Source organism: Festucalex cinctus, chromosome 5 (assembly GCF_051991245.1).
Source record: "Festucalex cinctus isolate MCC-2025b chromosome 5, RoL_Fcin_1.0, whole genome shotgun sequence".
In the NCBI taxonomy this organism is placed as follows: domain Eukaryota; kingdom Metazoa; phylum Chordata; class Actinopteri; order Syngnathiformes; family Syngnathidae; genus Festucalex; species Festucalex cinctus.
The window spans coordinates 3,321,329-3,345,219 of record NC_135415.1 but is presented as its reverse complement, the minus strand read 5'-3'; the positions used below and the strand labels follow the sequence as shown (position 1 = coordinate 3,345,219).

The 23,891-nt window shown below is 45.7% G+C and overlaps 1 protein-coding gene and 2 long non-coding RNA genes across 3 annotated transcripts in view; 2 read left to right on the top strand and 1 right to left on the bottom strand.

Annotated features, from left to right (window-relative positions):
• LOC144019741 (uncharacterized) overlaps positions 1-23,891 on the bottom strand; it is a 119,288-nt gene that overhangs the window by 1,958 nt on the left and 93,439 nt on the right. Inside the window, exon 3 of the long non-coding RNA XR_013283758.1 lies at positions 33-116. This is a non-coding gene — a long non-coding RNA (uncharacterized LOC144019741). The remainder of the gene's footprint in view (positions 1-32; positions 117-23,891) is intronic.
• Positions 1,665-3,064, top strand: LOC144019742 (uncharacterized). The gene is made up of 2 exons (XR_013283759.1): positions 1,665-1,717; positions 2,535-3,064. It is a non-coding gene; the product is annotated as an uncharacterized LOC144019742 (long non-coding RNA).
• On the top strand, positions 3,557-4,449 carry LOC144019003 (uncharacterized; the record flags this gene model as incomplete). The annotated part of the gene is made up of 3 exons (XM_077521788.1): positions 3,557-3,652; positions 3,742-4,017; positions 4,154-4,449. Coding segments are annotated over 3 exons (642 nt in total), but the record flags the coding sequence as incomplete, so codon positions are not given.

The window sequence follows — 23,891 nt, the reverse complement described above, 5'->3', positions numbered from 1 at the left end:
TGTCCTGTTTAGTTTATGTATTGTATACTTACGGAAAAAAGTTGGCAATCTTTGCGTATGGAGATGATTAGAGGGTCTTTATCAAAAGAGAATTTGCTGGGTGATTTGTCCATGTTCTGTAGAAAAGCAAAGGAGTAGAAATAAATACAGTGTCATACTTCATAAACATACAAGAAATTTGTAGCTGTATTAACCATTGTTGGTATTTGAAGTGATAATTTAGGAATAGAATGCTACAATGAAAGTATTGATAGTGACATGTTATGATATATAATACAATATTCTAAGTACCATTTGAAACATCAGTATCTTTAATTTATTGACAAGAAAACACAGGAATGTATGGATATAGATGTTGACAGATCAAAAAGCAATATTTTCTACATACTATCAGTTAGCATTACAAGTATTCATTGTAAGTAAAATAAATGCTGTTAATTGTGAAATTGGAGTGCTAAAAATTATATAAACTTTGCTTGTACATTTGAAGTAATTGTAATCATTAGCAAAGGCAATAGGAAACAAACAGAATGCACATAGCTTACAAAACATAAAAGTAGTAGTATAAAAGTGTTGATGTTTAAATTTTATTGTGTAACAGTGTTGATGTTTAAATTTCATAGAAGTATCATATTTCGCCCGCCCCTTCTGTTCTTATTGGTCAAAAGTCTGACTCTTTCAAGGGCGGCTACATTTAAACCACCATCACTGAAAGAGACTTCCTCTTGTTGTTCTTCACTGGTTTTGCGTCAGCAGATTCAGAGAGCACAGACAGCAAGATTTCCACAAACGTTATTTCAGCTGTTTGAGTATCCTCTAGAGTGTTTTTATTTATTTATTTATTTATTTATTTATTTATTTATTTATTTATTTAGTAGTAACAGGTAATTGTATATTAAATATTTATTGTAGTTGGAGTGTAGATTGTTAGCTTCTCAGATGCCTCGGGGGAAAGGCTATCATCGTTCGGAGGCAGCCAAGAGGAGGATGACTGAACGTCTTCGACTTGGTGATGTTCAGCAACCATTTCATGCAACTTGCGCACGTAAGTAGCTACCATTTGTATGTAATATTTTAAGCACGAAGACGTCCGATGAATTATTGCGGAGAAAAATTTAAACAGTGTTTTATTTCCTTTGTTGTCATGAAATGTAATTCAATAATGATTATTTCTGTATGTGCTAATAGGTGGTGGTATATGGAGAGAAATTTGTGTCTTTATTTTCAATCAAACAAAAAAGGAATTTGCAATCAAAAAATTTTTTCAATCAAACAAAAAGGGGATTTGCAATAAAAAAAAAATTTCAATCAAACAAAAAGGGGATTTGCAACCTCAAATAAATTTTAATCAAACAAAAAAGGGTTTTCATATAAAATAAATATTTGCAAACAAAAAAAAACATTTCAAACATGGATTTGTATTTTAATAAAATCTTTTGCAAACATTTTTTTCGTTTTGTTTGCGAATCTGTTTTTTGGTTGCGAATCTGTTTTTTGTTTGCGAATCTGTTTTTTGATTGAAACCTGTTTTTTGGTTGCGAATCTTTTTCTGTGTTGTGTGGGCGGGGTCCCCCGTTCAACCGATGATAGAAGCCTTGTCATTGGTCAGCTTGGAAGCCGCTGCGACAACTTTCATTGGTCAGATAGGAATGGGGGTGTGACAATGTTCATCTGACTATTTCCTGGTTCATTTTGTCCAGTCGCCGCCAGCATCGAGGTAAATATAACCCCCCCCCACTTCTAGTTTTCCGTTTTGTTTATCTGACATTTATCTAAAAGCAACCCTTGATCTATCGTTTATCCGGTGATTTGTTCTAATCATTACAATTAACGTAATCACTCACTCAGCATTGCTTAGCCATGTTAGCTAGCTAGGTAACTGATGGTCCGATACATGATACATACATACATACATTTGTTTCACATACAGGCAGGGCTGGGAATCGAATTTATTTACACTAGCTGCTTCCCCTAAATCTTGGATGTTTGAAGTAGAGATTAAATTCGTGATAATTCTGTGATTATTATTTATTGGTCCTGGTTGTTTACTGTACGAGTCAGGTTGAAAAAGAGGGGGAACTCATGCACCGTCAAAGCGGTGACATTGCTACTACTAGGATCCAGGCCACGTAAACGTTTGATTTTGGTTAGTCTAGTCATGAATCGTGATGTTTTGTTGGTACGAGAAACGGCCCAAATAAACGGCCTGCTGAGATAGCTGTTATTATGCTTATTCCTGATTATTTTATTACATTACATCATTAAATTAATAAAATGCTAATTATTAATCACTTATGAGAAGTTCTGGTCATTGAAATAAGTAGCCTCTGCTACATTTATTATGTCTTGGGTGTTTGAAATACAGAGGAAGTGACTGAGATTACGTAATATAAATACATTTAGTTCCTGTGATTGTTTCATTGTAGTTTTCCTGTTTCAATAATGTTCAAAACATGTGTCAAACATAACTTTGTCAGAATTTTTTTTTTACATGTTTGGTACTTATTTCAAGCACACTTTTCTTTACTTTTTAGATGCAGAAGATGAAGTTGGTGGTTGGTCACCTCTCTTCATGAGGTGATGCTGTGGATAACTGAGCAGGGCCACAAGCACCTGCTTATGTCAGACAGAGAGCAATTTAAAATATCAATAAACTTTGACCACAATTGTGAGGTACAAATGCCAGGTCACACATTATGTTACCCCCTGCACAAACACCATTACATTTCCAACTGCTCATATGAGTGATTACCATTCCTTTAAATCACATCTACTGACTGCTATCACCTTTGATGCCAGATTTGACACAGTGTAATTGAAAGGGCAAAAAAAAATAAAAAATCACATCCATTTCATTTTTTTGAGTAATTACAGGCTGTTCCTACCAAAATGTTTGTTTTAAGTTTAACAGTTCATTTTCTGAGCTTTCTTGATTTCTTGTTGGCAGGCCAATCATTTCTTGAGAAAAATGTCTGTATAAAATCTATAAAATGCTGAATAATTGACTGGTTGTTAGTTCATATGCATGCTTTTTTTTATGAAATAAAAGTCAAACTGTTTTACACAGGAATTTATTTTCATTTTTTACATAAATTTAAATGACCCTTTGGGCCGCGAGACACTAGCACTAGAAGCAACATTGAGAGTCTGCAAATAAATGACGCGACCAAAAGGCTTCTATCATCGGTTGAACGGAGGACCCCGCCCACACAACACAGAAAAAGATTCGCAACCAAAAAACAGGTTTCAATCAAAAAACAGATTCGCAACCAAAAAACAGATTCGCAAACAAAACGAAAAAAATGTTTGCAAAAGATTTTATTAAAATACAAATCCATGTTTGAAATGTTTTTTTTTGTTTGCAAATTTTTATTTTATATGAAAACCCTTTTTTGTTTGATTAAAATTTATTTGAGGTTGCAAATCCCCTTTTTGTTTGATTGAAAATTTTTTTTGATTGCAAATCCCCTTTTTGTTTGATTGAAATTTTTTTTTGATTGCAAATTCCTTTTTTGTTTGATTGAAAATAAAGACACAAATTTCTCTCCATAGTGGTACTGGTGGCCGTCACAAAGTGCAAGAATGGCCAATTTCTTGCGTTACTGGTCGAAGCCACAAGTTAGTTATACCCTCTGAGTGTCCAAACAAGAAGGTATAAATGGTTTCTAGTTCTACATTTAAGAAAAAAGTGCAATGGATAGTGATTGTACTAAATGAAATACTGTACATTATGTCATATAGTTTGTCTTGCTCATTGGAGACTCGCACCTACGGAGCATCGCAGATGGTTTTGTGGAGATGCCAAAGGATTCTTTTTCCTTTGGCGTCATGTCGACACCGGGAGCTTGTGCAACCGAGTTGACTACTGAGGTGCAGCATGCTGTTGTGCCTAGAACACCAGACGTGGTTTGTCTTTTGGCTCCTAGCAATAACCTGACATCCAGCCGCACCCCTGACGAGGCAGGAGCAGATTTCTGCAGACTCCTTGGTAATGTCTGTGGTCGCTGGCCTAATAAGGTACATGTATATTATGTTTATTAATAGATTTGTAATACTATTATGAGGTGTATACATGATTGCAGTGTGATGTCGAAATAATTTCATGGGTAAAATAGTACAAACGTAAGTTATAAACGCTGCTTGTTTTGAATAGGTGTTTGTCTTGGACTTTCCTCCACGTCTAACCGTGGATGTGACTCAGCAGGATTACTTGCGTCAGGAGTTTCATCGTGTGTCAGCACGTATGGGTGAGTTACTAGATAATGACATTCAGTTAGGTCTTACATGTTTTATCATATGGTGTGCGTTTTTGTTACACTGTAAACTGTGCATCCTACAGAATATAAACTGTGAATGTAAAAAGACTTTAATAGGTAATAAACATAGATGTAAAATTATTGATGACTATAGGAGAAAATCATAATGAAGGATGTTCTCTCCCAATGTCTTTTTAAGGGGTCAAGTACATGTCTACTGCAGCGTTCTTCCCTTTGAAGAACATGAGGAAAGGCCAAAAACGATGCACAATTAACAAAATAAAATCAAAATGGATTGGCACGTGGCTATATAGAATACTTTTTGAATATATTCGGCATGCCTGCCAATATTCACACATCTAGCTGAATCATATAATCGGAAAGACTTCATAAAAATGTCTAGAGGGCGCTATTGAGCCATTTATTACAAATTGCACAACAAATCTCTAAATAAAATATTCATGTTCCAGACAGGTCTGGTGTGTGTGCAAAGTTTTGTGAGTTTTCACCCATATTTAGACTCTCAAAAAAGCATTTTTCTTCACAAACAATGCATGGCTACAGCAAAGGCGTGTGACAAAATAAAAAAATTCAATAACTTTTAATCTTAAATATCTTAAGATGAAACACGCCAAAGAATGAAGACGATCTGATAAGTTCTGTTGAAAATATGACCCCTATAAAAGGCCCCAAAAAATGGCTACAAATACCAAAGTAAATCAAAATGGCAGACTTCCTTTTTGATTCAGCATATGGCTTTAGAAACCTTTTTGTAAGTCTTAGGCTGATAGGTATCCCAATTTTTACAAATCTAGCTGAATCATAAAACACAAAACATTTGCAAAAGCTTCATAAAAATGTCTAGAGGGCGCTATTGAACCATTTATTGCAAATTGAATAAGAAATCTCTAAAATATTCATGCTGATGACAAGCCTGATGTGTGTGTAAAGTTTCATGAGTTTTTGCACATGTTTAGACCCCCAAAAAAAGCAGCATTTTACTTGGCAAACGTGCGACAAAATAAATAACTTTCGATAACTTTGCATCTTAAACATCTTAAGATGAAGCACACCAAGTTTAAAGACAGTCGGATAAATTTTGTAGGAGGAGTTCGTTAAAATATGACCCCTAAAAAAGGCCACAAAAAATGGCTACAAATCCCAACGTAAATCAAAATGGTGGACTTCCTGATTGGTTTAGCATATGGCTCCAAGAGACTTTTTTGTACATCCTGAGCTCTTATGTTTGCCTGCAAATTATCATAGCTTTAGGTGAAACGTACAACCGGGAATGCTTTGTCTGTTTAATCAAAATGCAAAATATGGTGTGCAATTCCAATGCATTGCTATGGCAACAGCGTGTGACAAAATAAAAAACTTTCGATTACTTTGCATCTTAAACATCTTAAGATGAAACATACCAAGTTTGAAGACAGTCGGATAAATTTTGTAGGAGGGGTTCGTTAAAATATGACCCCTGAAAAAGGCCACAAAAAATGGCAACAAATCCCATCATAAATCAAAATGGCGGACTTCCTGTTTGGTTTAGCACATGGTTCCAAGAGACTTTTTTGTACATCGTGGGCTCTTATGTATGCCTGCAAATTATCATAGCGCTAGGTGAAACGTACAACCGGGAATGCTTCGTTAAAGAGGAGTTTTTTAGCTCAAAATGTGATGCCCGGCCCCTGGGGGACTTCCTGTTGCGTTTAGCACATGGCACCTGTCACGTTTCAGTTTGTTTGGGTTTTTGTTTTATTTTGGTGAGTGTTGGTTGTTGGTGTTCCGGTCTTCTTCCCCAGTCTCGTTATGTTAACCTTGTCCACCTGCTTGTGTCTTCCCTTCCTGATGTGTAGTGCTGATTGGTTCCCCCTCCCTGCTGTGTCTCCCAGGTGTGTCCGGTTATTGTCATTAGTGTTGGTATAAGGGAGTGGTGTTTGTCTCACGCGGGTGTGGGAGCATTGTTTGCTGAATGTTTGCTGCTGGAATGTCTGCAGGGTGCTTGTCTACATGTTTAGTCACAGTGGTGTCTTTAGGGCCAAGTCTACCCAGTCTTTATCGCCAAAGTCTACCAAGTCTTCCACGCCAAGTCTACTAAGTCTTCCACGCCGAGTCTACTAAGTCTTCCACGCCGAGTCTACTAAGTCTTCCACGCCGAGTCTACTAAGTCTTCCACGCCAAGTCTACAAAGTCTTCCACGCCAAGTCTACAAAGTCTTCCACGCCAAGTCTACAAAGTCTTCCACGCCAAGTCTACAAAGTCTTCCACGCCAAGTCTACAAAGTCTTCCACGCCAAGTCTACAAAGTCTTCCACGCCACGTCTACAAAGTCTTCCACGCCAAGTCTACAAAGTCTTCCACGCCAAGTCTACAAAGTCTTCCACGCCAAGTCGTCAAGGTCTTCCACGCCAAGTCTACTAATTCTTCAACGTCAGCCACGCCAAGTCTTCAACGTCAGCCACGCCAAGTCTTCAACGTCAGCCACGCCAAGTCTTCAACGTCAGCCACGCCAAGTCTTCAACGTCAACCACGCCAAGTCTTCAACGTCAGCCACGCCAAGTCGTCAGTCAGCCACGCCAAGTCATCAAAGTCTTCCAAGTCTTCCACGTCACGCCAAGTCTTCCGCGTCACGCCAAGTCTTCCGCATCACACCAAGTCTTCTGCATCACGCCAAGTCTTCTGCATCACGCCAAGTCTTCTGCATCACGTCAAGTCTTCTGCATCACGTCAAGTCTTCTGCATCACGTCAAGTCTTCTGCATCACGTCAAGTCTTCTGCATCACGCCAAGTCTTCTGCATCACGCCAAGTCTTCTGCATCACGCCAAGTCTTCTGCATCACGCCAAGTCTTCTGCATCACGCCAAGTCTTCTGCATCACGCCAAGTCTCTGCCTCACGCCAAGCCTCTGCCTCACGCCAAGCCTCTGCCTCACGCCAAGTCTCTGCCTCACGCCAAGTCTCTGCCTCACGCCAAGTCTCTGCCTCACGCCAAGTCTCTGCATCACGCAACGCCAAGTCCTCGCCATGATCTGGGTACACGTCCAGCCCAGTCTTCTCCACTTCAGTCTCGTCCAGTCCTTCCCCACCACAGTCAATAAAGTCATGCTAGTTGCTGTCATTCCACTTTTCCCTGCCCGTTCATTCCGCCTCTGGGTCCGTCCATCACACCCCTACGTGACAGAATGCTCCCACCAACCCGGACCCAGCGGAGGTTCCAAGTCCCCGTTGGCCTCAGGACCCCGTTCCGCGCCGGCCTCTCGTCCCCCGTTCCGGCTCCGCGCCGGCCTCTCGTCCCCGTTCCGGCTCCGCGCCGGACTCAGGACCTCGTTCCGGCTCCCCGCCGGACTCAGGACCTCGTTCCGGCTCCCCGCCGGACTCAGGACCTCGTTCCGGCTCCCCGCCGGACTCAGGACCTCGTTCCGGCTCCCCGCCGGACTCAGGACCTCGTTCCGGCTCCGTGCCGGCCTCAGGACCCCGTTCCGGCTCCGCGCCGGCCTCAGGACCCCGTTCCGGCTCCGCGCCGGCCTCAGGACCCCGTTCCGGCTCCGCGCCGGCCTCAGGACCCCGTTCCGGCTCCACGCCGGCCTCAGGACCCCGTTCCGGCGCCCTGCCGGCCTCAGGACCCCGTTCCGGCGCCCCGCCGGCTCCAGGCCCTCGTCCTGGCACCTCGGCAGCCCAAGAATGCCACGCCTGTGCCGCTTCAGCCCCTGGCCTCTTTGCCTGTGCCGCTGCTGCCGCTTCAGCCCCTGGCCACTTCGTCGCTGCCGGTCCCGGATGCAACGCCTGTGCCGCTGCCGCCGCAGCCCATGGCCGCAACGCCTGTGCCGCTGCCTCCGCAGCCCCTGGCCGCTTCGCCTGCGCCGCTGCCGCCGCAGCCCCTGGCCGCTTCGCCTGCGCCGCTGCCGCCGCAGCCCCTGGCCGCTTCGCCTGCGCCGCTGCCGCCGCAGCCCCTGGCCGCTTCGCCTGCGCCGCTGCCGCCGCAGCCCCTGGCCGCTTCGCCTGCGCCGCTGCCGCCGCAGTCCCTGGCCGCTTCGCCTGCGCCGTTGCCGCCGCAGTCCCTGGCCGCTTCGCCTGCGCCGCTGCCGCCGCAGCCCTTGACCGCAACGCCTGCGCCGCTGCCTCCGCAGCCCCGGGCCGCAGCGCCTGTGCAGCCTAAGCCCCTGGCGTCTCAGGTCCCCTCGTCGCGGCCAATTGGCATCTCAGGTCCCCTCGTCACGGCAGAGTTGCCGCCTTCTCCCGCTTCCTCATCTCTGCCCCAAGTCAAGTCTCAAGTTTTCTCGTCACAGCCCCAGCCAAAGTCTCAAGTTTCCTCGTCTCTGCCCCAGCCAAAGTCCCCAGTTTCCTCGTCTCTGCCCCAGCCAAAGTCCCCAGATTCCTCGTCTCTGCCCCAGCCAAAGTCTCCAGTTTCCTCGTCTCTTCCCCAGCCAGAGTCCCCAGTTTCCTCGTCTCTTCCCCAGCCAGAGTCCCCAGCTTCCTCACCTCCGCCCCTGCCAAAGTCTCCGGTCTTGGAATCCGCCCTGGACAGCGCGGTAATGGCGGCCGACCCGGGACCCAGCGCCAGGCGGCGCAAGAGAAGGGCCCACCGCGGGAACCGGCCCTTGGCGGCGCCACCCCTGTTTTCGCCCCATGAGCCCGCAATAATGCCGCCTCCTGGGCCGCCACCCGATCCAGAATTTATGGAATTTTGTAAGGCAGTTTTTCGGCCCTTAATTAATTCATATTCGTACCCTGATTAGGGGCAGGGTTTAGCTCCCTTCCCGTCCCCGCCCTCCCCGTTTTGGCTTGTTTTTGTTTTAGGGACGTCTGGGAGCCGTCCCTTGGTGGGGGGGTACTGTCACGTTTCAGTTTGTTTGGGTTTTTGTTTTATTTTGGTGAGTGTTGGTTGTTGGTGTTCCGGTCTTCTTCCCCAGTCTCGTTATGTTAACCTTGTCCACCTGCTTGTGTCTTCCCTTCCTGATGTGTAGTGCTGATTGGTTCCCCCTCCCTGCTGTGTCTCCCAGGTGTGTCCGGTTATTGTCATTAGTGTTGGTATAAGGGAGTGGTGTTTGTCTCACGCGGGTGTGGGAGCATTGTTTGCTGAATGTTTGCTGCTGGAATGTCTGCAGGGTGCTTGTCTACATGTTTAGTCACAGTGGTGTCTTTAGGGCCAAGTCTACCCAGTCTTTATCGCCAAAGTCTACCAAGTCTTCCACGCCAAGTCTACTAAGTCTTCCACGCCGAGTCTACTAAGTCTTCCACGCCGAGTCTACTAAGTCTTCCACGCCGAGTCTACTAAGTCTTCCACGCCGAGTCTACAAAGTCTTCCACGCCAAGTCTACAAAGTCTTCCACGCCAAGTCTACAAAGTCTTCCACGCCAAGTCTACAAAGTCTTCCACGCCAAGTCTACAAAGTCTTCCACGCCAAGTCTACAAAGTCTTCCACGCCAAGTCTACAAAGTCTTCCACGCCAAGTCTACAAAGTCTTCCACGCCACGTCTACAAAGTCTTCCACGCCAAGTCTACAAAGTCTTCCACGCCAAGTCTACAAAGTCTTCCACGCCAAGTCTACAACGTCTTCCACGCCAAGTCGTCAAGGTCTTCCACGCCAAGTCTACTAATTCTTCAACGTCAGCCACGCCAAGTCTTCAACGTCAGCCACGCCAAGTCTTCAACGTCAGCCACGCCAAGTCTTCAACGTCAACCACGCCAAGTCTTCAACGTCAACCACGCCAAGTCTTCAACGTCAGCCACGCCAAGTCGTCAGTCAGCCACGCCAAGTCATCAAAGTCTTCCAAGTCTTCCACGTCACGCCAAGTCTTCCGCGTCACGCCAAGTCTTCCGCATCACACCAAGTCTTCTGCATCACGCCAAGTCTTCTGCATCACGCCAAGTCTTCTGCATCACGTCAAGTCTTCTGCATCACGTCAAGTCTTCTGCATCACGTCAAGTCTTCTGCATCACGTCAAGTCTTCTGCATCACGCCAAGTCTTCTGCATCACGCCAAGTCTTCTGCATCACGCCAAGTCTTCTGCATCACGCCAAGTCTTCTGCATCACGCCAAGTCTTCTGCATCACGCCAAGTCTTCTGCATCACGCCAAGTCTTCTGCATCACGCCAAGTCTTCTGCATCACGCCAAGTCTCTGCCTCACGCCAAGCCTCTGCCTCACGCCAAGCCTCTGCCTCACGCCAAGCCTCTGCCTCACGCCAAGTCTCTGCCTCACGCCAAGTCTCTGCCTCACGCCAAGTCTCTGCCTCACGCCAAGTCTCTGCCTCACGCCAAGTCTCTGCCTCACGCCAAGTCTCTGCCTCACGCCAAGTCTCTGCATCACGCAACGCCAAGTCCTCGCCATGATCTGGGTACACGTCCAGCCCAGTCTTCTCCACTTCAGTCTCGTCCAGTCCTTCCCCACCACAGTCAATAAAGTCATGCTAGTTGCTGTCATTCCACTTTTCCCTGCCCGTTCATTCCGCCTCTGGGTCCGTCCATCACACCCCCTACGTGACAGAATGCTCCCACCAACCCGGACCCAGCGGAGGTTCCAAGTCCCCGTTGGCCTCAGGACCCCGTTCCGCGCCGGCCTCTCGTCCCCCGTTCCGGCTCCGCGCCGGCCTCTCGTCCCCGTTCCGGCTCCGCGCCGGACTCAGGACCTCGTTACGGCTCCCCGCCGGACTCAGGACCTCGTTCCGGCTCCCCGCCGGACTCAGGACCTCGTTCCGGCTCCGTGCCGGCCTCAGGACCCCGTTCCGGCTCCGCGCCGGCCTCAGGACCCCGTTCCGGCTCCGCGCCGGCCTCAGGACCCCGTTCCGGCTCCGCGCCGGCCTCAGGACCCCGTTCCGGCTCCACGCCGGCCTCAGGACCCCGTTCCGGCGCCCTGCCGGCCTCAGGACCCCGTTCCGGCGCCCCGCCGGCTCCAGGCCCTCGTCCTGGCACCTCGGCAGCCCAAGAATGCCACGCCTGTGCCGCTTCAGGCCCTGGCCTCTTTGCCTGTGCCGCTGCTGCCGCTTCAGCCCCTGGCCACTTCGTCGCTGCCGGTCCCGGATGCAACGCCTGTGCCGCTGCCGCCGCAGCCCATGGCCGCAACGCCTGTGCCGCTGCCTCCGCAGCCCCTGGCCGCTTCGCCTGCGCCGCTGCCGCCGCAGCCCCTGGCCGCTTCGCCTGCGCCGCTGCCGCCGCAGCCCCTGGCCGCTTCGCCTGCGCCGCTGCCGCCGCAGCCCCTGGCCGCTTCGCCTGCGCCGCTGCCGCCGCAGCCCCTGGCCGCTTCGCCTGCGCCGCTGCCGCCGCAGTCCCTGGCCGCTTCGCCTGCGCCGTTGCCGCCGCAGTCCCTGGCCGCTTCGCCTGCGCCGCTGCCGCCGCAGCCCTTGACCGCAACGCCTGCGCCGCTGCCTCCGCAGCCCCGGGCCGCAGCGCCTGTGCAGCCTAAGCCCCTGGCGTCTCAGGTCCCCTCGTCGCGGCCAATTGGCATCTCAGGTCCCCTCGTCACGGCAGAGTTGCCGCCTTCTCCCGCTTCCTCATCTCTGCCCCAAGTCAAGTCTCAAGTTTTCTCGTCACAGCCCCAGCCAAAGTCTCAAGTTTCCTCGTCTCTGCCCCAGCCAAAGTCCCCAGTTTCCTCGTCTCTGCCCCAGCCAAAGTCCCCAGATTCCTCGTCTCTGCCCCAGCCAAAGTCCCCAGTTTCCTCGTCTCTTCCCCAGCCAGAGTCCCCAGTTTCCTCGTCTCTTCCCCAGCCAGAGTCCCCAGCTTCCTCACCTCCGCCCCTGCCAAAGTCTCCGGTCTTGGAATCCGCCCTGGACAGCGCGGTAATGGCGGCCGACCCGGGACCCAGCGCCAGGCGGCGCAAGAGAAGGGCCCACCGCGGGAACCGGCCCTTGGCGGCGCCACCCCTGTTTTCGCCCCATGAGCCCGCAATAATGCCGCCTCCTGGGCCGCCACCCGATCCAGAATTTATGGAATTTTGTAAGGCAGTTTTTCGGCCCTTAATTAATTCATATTCGTACCCTGATTAGGGGCAGGGTTTAGCTCCCTTCCCGTCCCCGCCCTCCCCGTTTTGGCTTGTTTTTGTTTTAGGGACGTCTGGGAGCCGTCCCTTGGTGGGGGGGTACTGTCACGTTTCAGTTTGTTTGGGTTTTTGTTTTATTTTGGTGAGTGTTGGTTGTTGGTGTTCCGGTCTTCTTCCCCAGTCTCGTTATGTTAACCTTGTCCACCTGCTTGTGTCTTCCCTTCCTGATGTGTAGTGCTGATTGGTTCCCCCTCCCTGCTGTGTCTCCCAGGTGTGTCCGGTTATTGTCATTAGTGTTGGTATAAGGGAGTGGTGTTTGTCTCACGCGGGTGTGGGAGCATTGTTTGCTGAATGTTTGCTGCTGGAATGTCTGCAGGGTGCTTGTCTACATGTTTAGTCACAGTGGTGTCTTTAGGGCCAAGTCTACCCAGTCTTTATCGCCAAAGTCTACCAAGTCTTCCACGCCAAGTCTACTAAGTCTTCCACGCCGAGTCTACTAAGTCTTCCACGCCGAGTCTACTAAGTCTTCCACGCCGAGTCTACTAAGTCTTCCACGCCAAGTCTACAAAGTCTTCCACGCCAAGTCTACAAAGTCTTCCACGCCAAGTCTACAAAGTCTTCCACGCCAAGTCTACAAAGTCTTCCACGCCAAGTCTACAAAGTCTTCCACGCCAAGTCTACAAAGTCTTCCACGCCAAGTCTACAAAGTCTTCCACGCCACGTCTACAAAGTCTTCCACGCCAAGTCTACAAAGTCTTCCACGCCAAGTCTACAAAGTCTTCCACGCCAAGTCTACAAAGTCTTCCACGCCAAGTCTACAAGGTCTTCCACGCCAAGTCGTCAAGGTCTTCCACGCCAAGTCGTCAAGGTCTTCCACGCCAAGTCTTCAACGTCAGCCACGCCAAGTCGTCAGTCAGCCACGCCAAGTCATCAAAGTCTTCCAAGTCTTCCACGTCACTCCAAGTCTTCCGCGTCACGCCAAGTCTTCCGCATCACACCAAGTCTTCCGCATCACGCCAAGTCTTCTGCATCACGCCAAGTCTTCTGCATCACGCCAAGTCTTCTGCATCACGCCAAGTCTTCTGCATCACGTCGTCTTCTGCATCACGTCAAGTCTTCTGCATCACGTCAAGTCTTCTGCATCACGTCAAGTCTTCTGCATCACGTCAAGTCTTCTGCATCACGTCAAGTCTTCTGCATCACGCCAAGTCTTCTGCATCACGCCAAGTCTTCTGCATCACGCCAAGTCTTCTGCATCACGCCAAGTCTTCTGCATCACGCCAAGTCTTCTGCATCACGCCAAGTCTTCTGCATCACGCCAAGTCTTCTGCATCACGCCAAGTCTTCTGCATCACGCCAAGTCTTCTGCATCACGCCAAGTCTCTGCATCACGCCAAGTCTTCTGCATCACGCCAAGTCATCAAAGTCTTCCAAGTCTTCCACGTCACTCCAAGTCTTCCGCGTCACGCCAAGTCTTCCGCATCACACCAAGTCTTCCGCATCACGCCAAGTCTTCTGCATCACGCCAAGTCTTCTGCATCACGCCAAGTCTTCTGCATCACGCCAAGTCTTCTGCATCACGTCAAGTCTTCTGCATCACGTCAAGTCTTCTGCATCACGTCAAGTCTTCTGCATCACGTCAAGTCTTCTGCATCACGCCAAGTCTTCTGCATCACGCCAAGTCTTCTGCATCACGCCAAGTCTTCTGCATCACGCCAAGTCTTCTGCATCACGCCAAGTCTTCTGCATCACGCCAAGTCTTCTGCATCACGCCAAGTCTTCTGCATCACGCCAAGTCTTCTGCATCACGCCAAGTCTCTGCCTCACGCCAAGTCTCTGCATCACGCAACGCCAAGTCCTCGCCATGATCTGGGTACACGTCCAGCCCAGTCTTCTCCACTTCAGTCTCGTCCAGTCCTTCCCCACCACAGTCAATAAAGTCATGCTAGTTGCTGTCATTCCACTTTTCCCTGCCCGTTCATTCCGCCTCTGGGTCCGTCCATCACACCCCCTACGTGACAGCACCAAGAGACATTTTTGTACATCCTGGGCTGTTACATATGTCTACAATTTTTCGTCGCTCTAGCTGCTTCGTACAACTGGGAATGCTTCATTAAGAAGGATTTTTTTCCTTCGCAAAAAGTGCATGCCACGATAACAGCGTGTGACGAAATAAAAAACTTTCAATAACTTTTCATTTTCAACATCTTAAGATGAATCACACCAAGTTTGAAGATGATCGGATAAACTCTGTAGGAGGAGTTTGTTAAAATATGACCCCTATGAAATGGCCCAAAAAAATGGCAACACATTCCAAAGTAAATCAAAATGGCGGACGTCCTGTTAGGTTTAGCATATGGTTCAAAAAGAGTTTTTTGTACCTCGAGGGCTGTTATATACCTCTACAAATTTTGGTAACTCTATGTGAAACGTACAGCCGGGTATGCTTTGTTAAAGAGGAGTTTTTTAGCTCAAAATGTGATGCCCGGCCCCTGGGGGACTTCCTGTTGGGTTTATCACAGGGCACCAAGAGACTTTTTTGTACATCTTGGGCTGTTACATATGTCTACAAATTTTCGTAGCTCTAGCTGCTTCGTACAACTGGCAATGCTTCTTTAAGGATATTTTTTTTCCTTTGCAAACAGTGCATGCCATGACAACAGCGTGCGACGAATTACAAAGCTTTCAATAACTTTTCATCTTCAACATCTTAAGATGAATCACACCAAGTTTGAAGATGATCGGATAAACACTGTAGGAGGAGTTCGTTAAAATAAGGCCCCAATGAAATGGCCAAAAAAATGGCAACACGTTCCAAAATAAATCAAAATGGTGGACTTCCTGTTAGGTTTAGCATATGGTTCAAAAAGAGTTTTTTGTAGGTCATAGTCTGTTACATATGTGTACCAATTTTCGTAGCTCTATATTAAACGTACAACCGGCAATGCCTCGTGAAGTAAGAATTTTTAAACTCTAAATTTGATGCGCCGCCGCCGTCATATAGTATATCAAAAACTTTTCATTTTTCACAATGATGTTGTCCCAGGTGTTGAGATGGTACATCCCAAGTTTGAAGTAAATCGGGTTAACCGTGTAGGAGAAGCGGGCAAAAGTATGACCCCTGTAAATGTGCAAAAATTGGCAAAAATTGGACATTTAAATACTCATACCTCACTTTCTGTCTATTTTAGGGTACACACTTCAAAGAGGTTTTTGTTCATTGGGATGTGCTACAGGTGCCACACAATTTTCATAGCCGTCGGACAATCGTAGCGGGACAGGGATCCGTTTAACCTATGTAGGGGGCGCTAAGGAGCCATTTTTCTGTTATCATGTATGGCGACTTTAAAATATCAAATTTTTCGCCAGGCCTGATGTGCGTGTAAAGTTTGGTGAGTTTTCGGTCACGTTTAGTGTCTCAAAAATGTGATCGTTTGCGGAGAATAATAATAATAAGAATAACTAGAGCTGCGAGCAGCTATAAAGGGCCCTCGCAACCCGGGCCACGTTGGGGTACTTGCACGTCGGGGTACTGGCACGTTGGGGTACTGTTAAATAGGACAAGGACCATCTAAAATGTTTTGGACAAGCGTTGTGTGTGCAAAGTTTAATCAAAACGCAAAATATGGTGTGCAATTCCCAAAATAAATTCAAAATGGTGGACTTCCTTTTAGGTTTAGCATACGGCTACAGAATACCTTTTGTAGGTCTTAAGCTAATAGGTATGCCTCCCAGTTTTCATAAATCTTGGTCAAGTCATCTTTAGTTGTGTATCGCTTGAATCATACAATTGGAAATGCTCCATAAAAATGCATAGAGGGCGCTATTGAGCACAACGTTGGGTTACTTGCACGTCAGGGTACTGGCACGTTGGGGTACTGTTACATGGAACAAGGATCATTTAAAATGTTAGTTTTTTCCATGCCTTGTCTGTGCAAAGTTTAATGAAAAAGGCCAAAAATGATGCATAATTCCCAAAATAAAATCAAAATAGCGTACTTCCTCTTTGGTTTGGCAAATGGCTACATAATACTTTTTTGTAGGTCTAGCATAATCATACAATCGGAAATGCTTCATAAAAATGTCTAGAGGGCGCTATTTATTGCAAATTGCACAATACATCTCTGAAAATCCATGTTCATGACAAGTCTGATGTGTTTGCAAAGTTTCATGAGTTTTCATGTGTATAAAAAAAAAAAAAAGCAGCACTTGACAACTGTTACATGGAACAAGGACCATTTAAAATGTTAGTTTTTTCCATGCCTTGTCTGTGCAAAGTTGAATGAAAAAGGCCAAAAATGATGTATAATTCCCAAAATAAAATCAAAATAGCGGACTTCCTCTTTGGTTTGGCAAATGGCTACATAATACTTTTTTGTAGGTCTAGCATAATCATACAATCGGAAATGCTTCATAAAAATGTCTAGAGGGCGCTATTTATTGCAAATTGCACAATAAATCTCTGAAAATTCATGTTCATGACAAGTCTGATGTGTTTGCAAAGTTTCATGAGTTTTCATGTGTATAAAAAAAAAAAAAAGCAGCACTTGACAAACAATGCATTGCTATGGCAACAGCGTGTTACAAAATAAAAAACTTTCGATTACTTTGCATCTTAAACATCTTAAGATGAAACACACCAAGTTTGAAGACAGTCGGATAAATTTTGTAGGAGGGGTTCGTTAAAATATGACCCCTGAAAAAGGCCACAAAAAATGGCAACAAATCCCATCATAAATCAAAATGGCAGACTTCCTGTTTGGTTTAGCACATGGTTCCAAGAGACTTTTTTGTACATCCTGGACTGTTACATATGTCTACAATTTTTCGTCGCTCTCGCTGCTTCGTACAACTGGGAATGCTTCATTAATAAGATTTTTTTTCCTTTGCAAAAAGTGCATGCCACGACAACAGCGTGTGACGAAATAAAGAGCTTTCAATAACTTTTCATCCTCAACATCTTAAGATGAGTCACACCAAGTTTGAAGATGATCGGATAAACTCTGTAGGAGGAGTTCGTTAAAATATGACCCCTATGAAATGGCCAAAAAAAATGGCAACACATTCCAAAGTAAATCAAAATGGCGGACGTCCTGTTAGGTTTAGCATATGGTTCAAAAAGAGTTTTTTGTACCTCGGGGGCTGTTATATACCTCTACAAATTTTGGTAACTCTATGTGAAACGTACAGCCGGGTATGCTTTGTTAAAGAGGAGTTTTTTTAGCTCAAAATGTGATGCCCGGCCCCTGGGGGACTTCCTGTTGGGTTTAGCACAGGGCACCAAGAGACTTTTTTGTACATCTTGGGCTGTTACATATGTCTACAAATTTTCGTAGCTCTAGCTGCTTCGTACAAATGGGAATGCTTCTTTAAGGATTTTTTTTTCCTTTAAAAACAGTGCATGCCATGACAACAGCGTGCGGCGAAATAAAAAGCTTTCAATAACTTTTTATCTTCAACATCTTAAGATGAATCACACCAAGTTTGAAGATGATCGGATAAACTCTGTAGGAGGAGTTCGTTAAAATAGGACCCCTATGAAATGGCCTAAAAAATGGCAACACGTTCCAAAGTAAATCAAAATGGCGGACTTCCTGTTAGGTTTAGCACATGGTTCAAAAAGAGTTTTTTGTACCTTGAGGGCTGTTACATATGTCTTCAAATTTTGGTAACTCTAGGTGAAACGTACAGCCGGGAATGCCTCATTAAGTAAGAATTTTGAAACTCAAAATTTGATGCCCCGCCTCTGGCGGACTTCCTGTTGGGTTTAGCATCTGGCACCAACAGACTTTTTTGTAGATCATAGTCTGTTACATATGTGTACCAATTTTCGTAGCTCAAGGTTAAACGTACAACCGGCAATGCTTCGTTAAGTAAGAATTTTGAAACTGTAAATTTGATGCCCCGCCACCGTCATATAGTATGTCAAAAACTTTTGATTTTTTACCATGATGTTGTCCCAGGTGTTGAGATGGTACAGCCCAAGTTTGAAGTCAATCGGGTTAACCGTGTAGGAGAAGCGGGCAAAAGTATCACCCCTGTAAATGTGCAAAAATTGGCCAAAATTGGACATTTAACTCATTCACTGCCTTTGACAAGTATACTTGTCAATTGTATTTTTTAGAGCGGTGCTAAATGGGGGCGAATCTGAGCATGCTCCACTGTAAATATCAAACTTGGAAACAACTTTACTGATGCCCAACCACCGGTAGATGACATCATTGCCCCATTTTATAGGAAATAAACACAGTTTCAGAGTCCATGGGAGAAATGGCTGTATTTTGGCAAACCTACATTTTTCTGCTGTCAATTATAAAAGAACGGGACGGGACAAAAAGTAGGGAGTCTATTCTGTTATTTGGTAGATTCGGTTTATATATAATTATTGAATATAATATCACGTGAGTATTGGAAATGTAAAAATTTTCTATAATGACTGGCAGTGAATGAGTTAAATACTCATATCTCACTTCCTGTCTATTTTAGGGTACACAGATCAAAGAGGTTTTTGTTCCTCTGGATATGCTACAGGTGCCACACAATTTTCATAGCCGTAGGACAATCGTAGCGGGACAGGGATCCGTTTAAGCTATGTAGGTGGCGCTACAGAGCCATTTTTCTGTTATCATGTATGGCGACTTTAAAATATCAAATTTTACGCCAGGCCCGATCTGCGTGCAAAGTTTGGTGAGTTTTTGTTCACGTTTAGTGTCTCAAAAATGTGATTGTTTGCGGAAAAGAATAATAACAAACTAGAGCTGCGAGCAGCTATAAAGGGCCCTCGCAACCCGGGCCACGTTGGGGTATTTGCACGTCGGGGTCCTGGCATGTTGGGGTACTGTCAAATAGGAAACCATCTAAATTGTAAACGTTTTTGCCCGGCTTTGTGTTTGTAAAGTTTCATGGAAAGGCCAAAAATGATGCACAATTAACAAAATAAAATCAAAATGGATTGTCACATGGCTATATAGAATACTTTTTTAATATATTAGGCATGCCTGCCAATATTGACACATCTAGCTGAATCATATAATCGGAAAGACTTCACAAAAATGTCTAGAGGGCGCTATTGAGCAATTTATTACAAATTGCACAACAAATCTCTAAATAAAATATTCATGTTCCAGACAGGTCTGGTGTGTGTGCAAAGTTTTGTGAGTTTTCGCCCATATTTAGACTCTCAAAAAAGCATTTTTCTTCACAAACAATGCATGGCTACAGCAAAAGCGTGTGACAAAATTAAAAAATTCAATAACTTTTCATCTTAAATATCTTAAGATGAAACACGCCAAAGAATGAAGACGATCTGATAAGTTCTGTTGAAAATGTCCCTATAAAAGGCCCCAAAAAATGGCAGACTTCCTGTTTGATTCAGCATATGGCTTTAGAAACCTTTTTGTAAGTCTTACCCCGGGTTTTCACCGGTTGCGGTTGCGGTGCGGTTGCGGTGCGGTGCGGCGCCGCAAGCAATTAGATTCCATTCATTCGAATGGTGCAGTCTACACCGCTTGCGGGTGCGTTGCGTGTTGACTGCGGAAGGCCTGCGGCGTGCCGCAAGCCTTCCGCAAGGATAGCCTATTTTCTATTTTTGCCGGACGCCGCATGCGGTAGGCCTCCGGCAAATGGCAAGCTAGCACAAAACACATCGAGCGGGACAGGAAGACCGAGGCAGTTTCAAAATAAATTTCCGGTTACCTTTCAGAATAAAACACTCGCCAGCTCGTATTTCGCAAGCTTATCAGCAGAACGTGACGTGGGCGTCGCCGGGCCATGTGCTCATTCACGGTTTAGACACCAGCGAACATGGACGCGGAGAGGTTTAATAAATTGGAGGTGGAAAACCACAAAATAATATATGACACGGCACATCCTTTTTATAAGGACTGTAATGTATTGTGAGTTTGATGTTCGCGATTGCTTGTTGTGCCCGTCTCGCTTGCCGTACTGAGCGGCAGCCGGACGCGGAAGACAGAAATAAAGAGTGGCGCTCGCCTTGAGCACGCACTGACCCGACTCTCGTTATTAATATACTTTACAAGGACAACCAAAAAAAGATGCTGCATGGAATCTCATAGCAGAAGAAGCACAGACTTTCTGTATGTTTGTCGTTGTGAAATGCCACATGATCGCGCGCGCACGGTCCCGCGAGACACGTTGGGAAGTGGGCGGCGACGGAGCTGCCGGACCGCAGCTGTGCGGAGCCGGTGTGGATTGACAAAAAAATTGACCCGTCCGGAGCACGCAGTCAAGACGCACCGCACCGCAACCGCACCGCAACCGCAGTCAGTGAAAACCCGGGGTTAGGCTGATAGGTATCCCAATTTTTAATCATGAATTAAACGGATGAACTTTGTACGAGGAGTTCGTTAAAATATGACCCCTGAAAAAGGCCACAAAAAATGGCAACAAATCCCATCGTAAATCAAAATGGCAGACTTCCTGTTTGGTTTAGCACATGGTTCCAAGAGACTTTTTTTGTACATCGTGGGCTCTTATGTATGCCTGCAAATTATCATCGCGCTAGGTGAAACGTACAACCGGGAATGCTTCGTTAAAGAGGAGTTTTCTAGCTCAAAATGTGATGCCCGGCCCCTGGGGGACTTCCTGTTAGGTTTAGCACATGGCACCAAGAGACTTTTTTGTACATTGTGGGCTGTTACATATGTCTACAAATTTTTGTAGCTCTAGCTACTTCGTACAACTGGGAATGCTTCATTAAGAAGGATTTTTTTCCTTTGCAAAAAGTGCATGCCACGACAACAGCGTGCGACGAAATAAAGAGCTTTCAATAACTTTTCATCCTCAACATCTTAAGATGAGTCACACCAAGTTTGAAGATGATCGGATAAACTCTGTAGGAGGAGTTCGTTAAAATATGACCCCTATGAAATGGCCCAAAAAATGGCAACACATTCCAAAGTAAATCAAAATGGCGGACGTCCTGTTAGGTTTAGCATATGGTTCAAAAAGAGTTTTTTGTACCTCGAGGGCTGTTATATACCTCTACAAATGTTGGTAACTCTATGTGAAACGTACAGCCGGGTATGCTTTGTAAAAGAGGAGTTTTTTAGCTCAAAATGTGATGCCCCGCCACCGTCATATAGTATATCAAAAACTTTAGATTTTTCACCATGATGTTGTCCCAGGTGTTGAGATGGTACATCCCAAGTTTGAAGTCAATCGGGTTAACCGTGTAGGAGAAGCGGGCAAAAGTATGACCCCTGTAAATGTGCAAAAATTGGCAAAAATTGGACATTTAAATACTCATACCTCACTTTCTGTCTATTTTAGGGTACACACTTCAAAGAGGTTTTTGTTCATTGGGATGTGCTACAGGTGCCACACAATTTTCATAGCCGTCGGACAATCGTAGCGGGACAGGGATCCGTTTAACCTATGTAGGGGGCGCTAAGGAGCCATTTTTCTGTTATCATGTATGGCGACTTTAAAATATCGAATTTTTCGCCAGGCCTGATGTGCGTGTAAAGTTTGGTGAGTTTTCGGTCACGTTTAGTGTCTCAAAAATGCGATTGTTTGCGGAGAATAATAATAAGAAGAATAATAATAAGAAGAATTCCTACAAAAACAATAGGGCCTCGCAGCGGCACCGCCGCCGCCGCTGCTCGGGCCCTAATAATAAGAATTCCTTCAGGAACAATAGGGACCTCGCAGCGGTCGCTGCTCGGGCCCTAATAATAAGAATTCCTTCAGAAACAATAGGGACCTCGCAGCGGTCGCTGCTCGGGCCCTTTATAGCTGCGAGCAGCTATAAAGGGCCCTCGCAACCCGGGCCACGTTGGGGTACTTGCACGTCGGGGTACTGGCACGTTGGGGTACTGTCAAATAGGACAAGGACCATCTAAAATGTTTTTGACAAGCCTTGTGTGTGCAAAGTTTAATCAAAACGCAAAATATGGTGTGCAATTCCCAACATAAATTCAAAATGGCGGACTTCCTTTTAGGTTTAGCATACGGATACAGAATACTTTTTATAGGTCTTAGACTAATAGGTATGCCTCTGAGTTTTCACAAATCTCGGTAAAGTCAAGTCATCTTTAGTTATTTCGCGCTTGAATCATCCAATTGGAAATGCTCCATAAAAATGTATAGAGGGCGCGATTTATTGCAAATTGCACAAGAAATCTCTAAAAATTCATGTTCATGACAAGTCTGATGTGTGCGCAAAGTTTCATGAGTTTTCACACATGTATAGACCAAAAAAATAAGCAGCACTTTACTTGGCAAACAATGCATCGCTGTGGCAACAGCATGTGACAAAATAAAAAACTTTCGATAACTTTGCATCTTAAACATCTTAAGATGAAACACACCAAGTTTGAAGACGGTCGGATGAATTTTGTACGAGGAGTTCGTGAAAATATGACCCCTATGAAATGGCCCAAAAAAATGGCAACACATTCCAAAGTAAATCAAAATGGCGGACGTCCTGTTAGGTTTAGCATATGGTTCAAAAAGAGTTCTTTGTACCTCGAGGGCTGTTATATACCTCTACAAATTTTGGTAACTCTAGGTGAAACGTACAGCCGGGTATGCTTTGTTAAAGAGGAGTTTTTTTTAGCTCAAAATGTGATGCCCGGCCCCTGGGGGACTTCCTGTTGGGTTTAGCACAGGGCACCAAGAGACTTTTTTGTACATCTTGGGCTGTTACATATGTCTACAAATTTTCGTAGCTCTAGCTGCTTCGTACAACTGGCAATGCTTCTTTAAGGATATTTTTTTTCCTTTGCAAACAGTGCATGCCATGACAACAGTGTGCGACGAAATACAAAGCTTTCAATAACTTTTCATCTTCAACATCTTAAGATGAATCACACCAAGTTTGAAGATGATCGGATAAACACTGTAGGAGGAGTTCGTTAAAATAAGACCCCAATGAAATGGCCAAAAAAATGGCAACACGTTCCAAAATAAATCAAAATGGTGGACTTCCTGTGAGGTTTAGCATATGGTTCAAAAAGAGTTTTTTGTAGGTCATAGCCTGTTACATATGTGTACCAATTTTCGTAGCTCTAGATTAAACGTACAACCGGCAATGCTTCGTGAAGTAAGAATTTTTAAACTCTAAATTTGATGCGTCGCCGCCGTAATATAGTATATCAAAAACTTTAGATTTTTTACAATGATGTTGTCCCAGGTGTTGAGATGGTCCATCCCAAGTTTGAAGTCAATCGGGTTAACCGTGTAGGAGAAGCGGGCAAAAGTATGACCCCTGTAAATGTGCAAAATCATACCTCACTTTCTGTCTATTTTAGGGTACACACATCAAAGAGGTTTTTGTTCATCTGGATGTGCTACGGGTGCCACACAATTTTCGTCGCCATAGGACAATCGTAGCGGGACAGGGATCCGTTTAACCTATGTAGGTGGCGCTATGGAGCCATTTTTCTGTTATCATGTATGGTGACTTTAAAATATCAAATTTTTCGCCAGGCCTGATGTGCGTGTAAAGTTTAGTGAGTTTTCGTTCACGTTTAGCGTCTCAAAAATGCGATTGTTTGCGGAGAATAATAATAATAATAAGAACTAGAGCTGCGAGCAGCTATAAAGGGCCCTCGCAACCCGGGCCACGTTGGGGTATTTGCACGTCGGGGTACTGGCATGTTGGGGTACTGTCAAATAGGAAACCATCTAAATTGTAGACG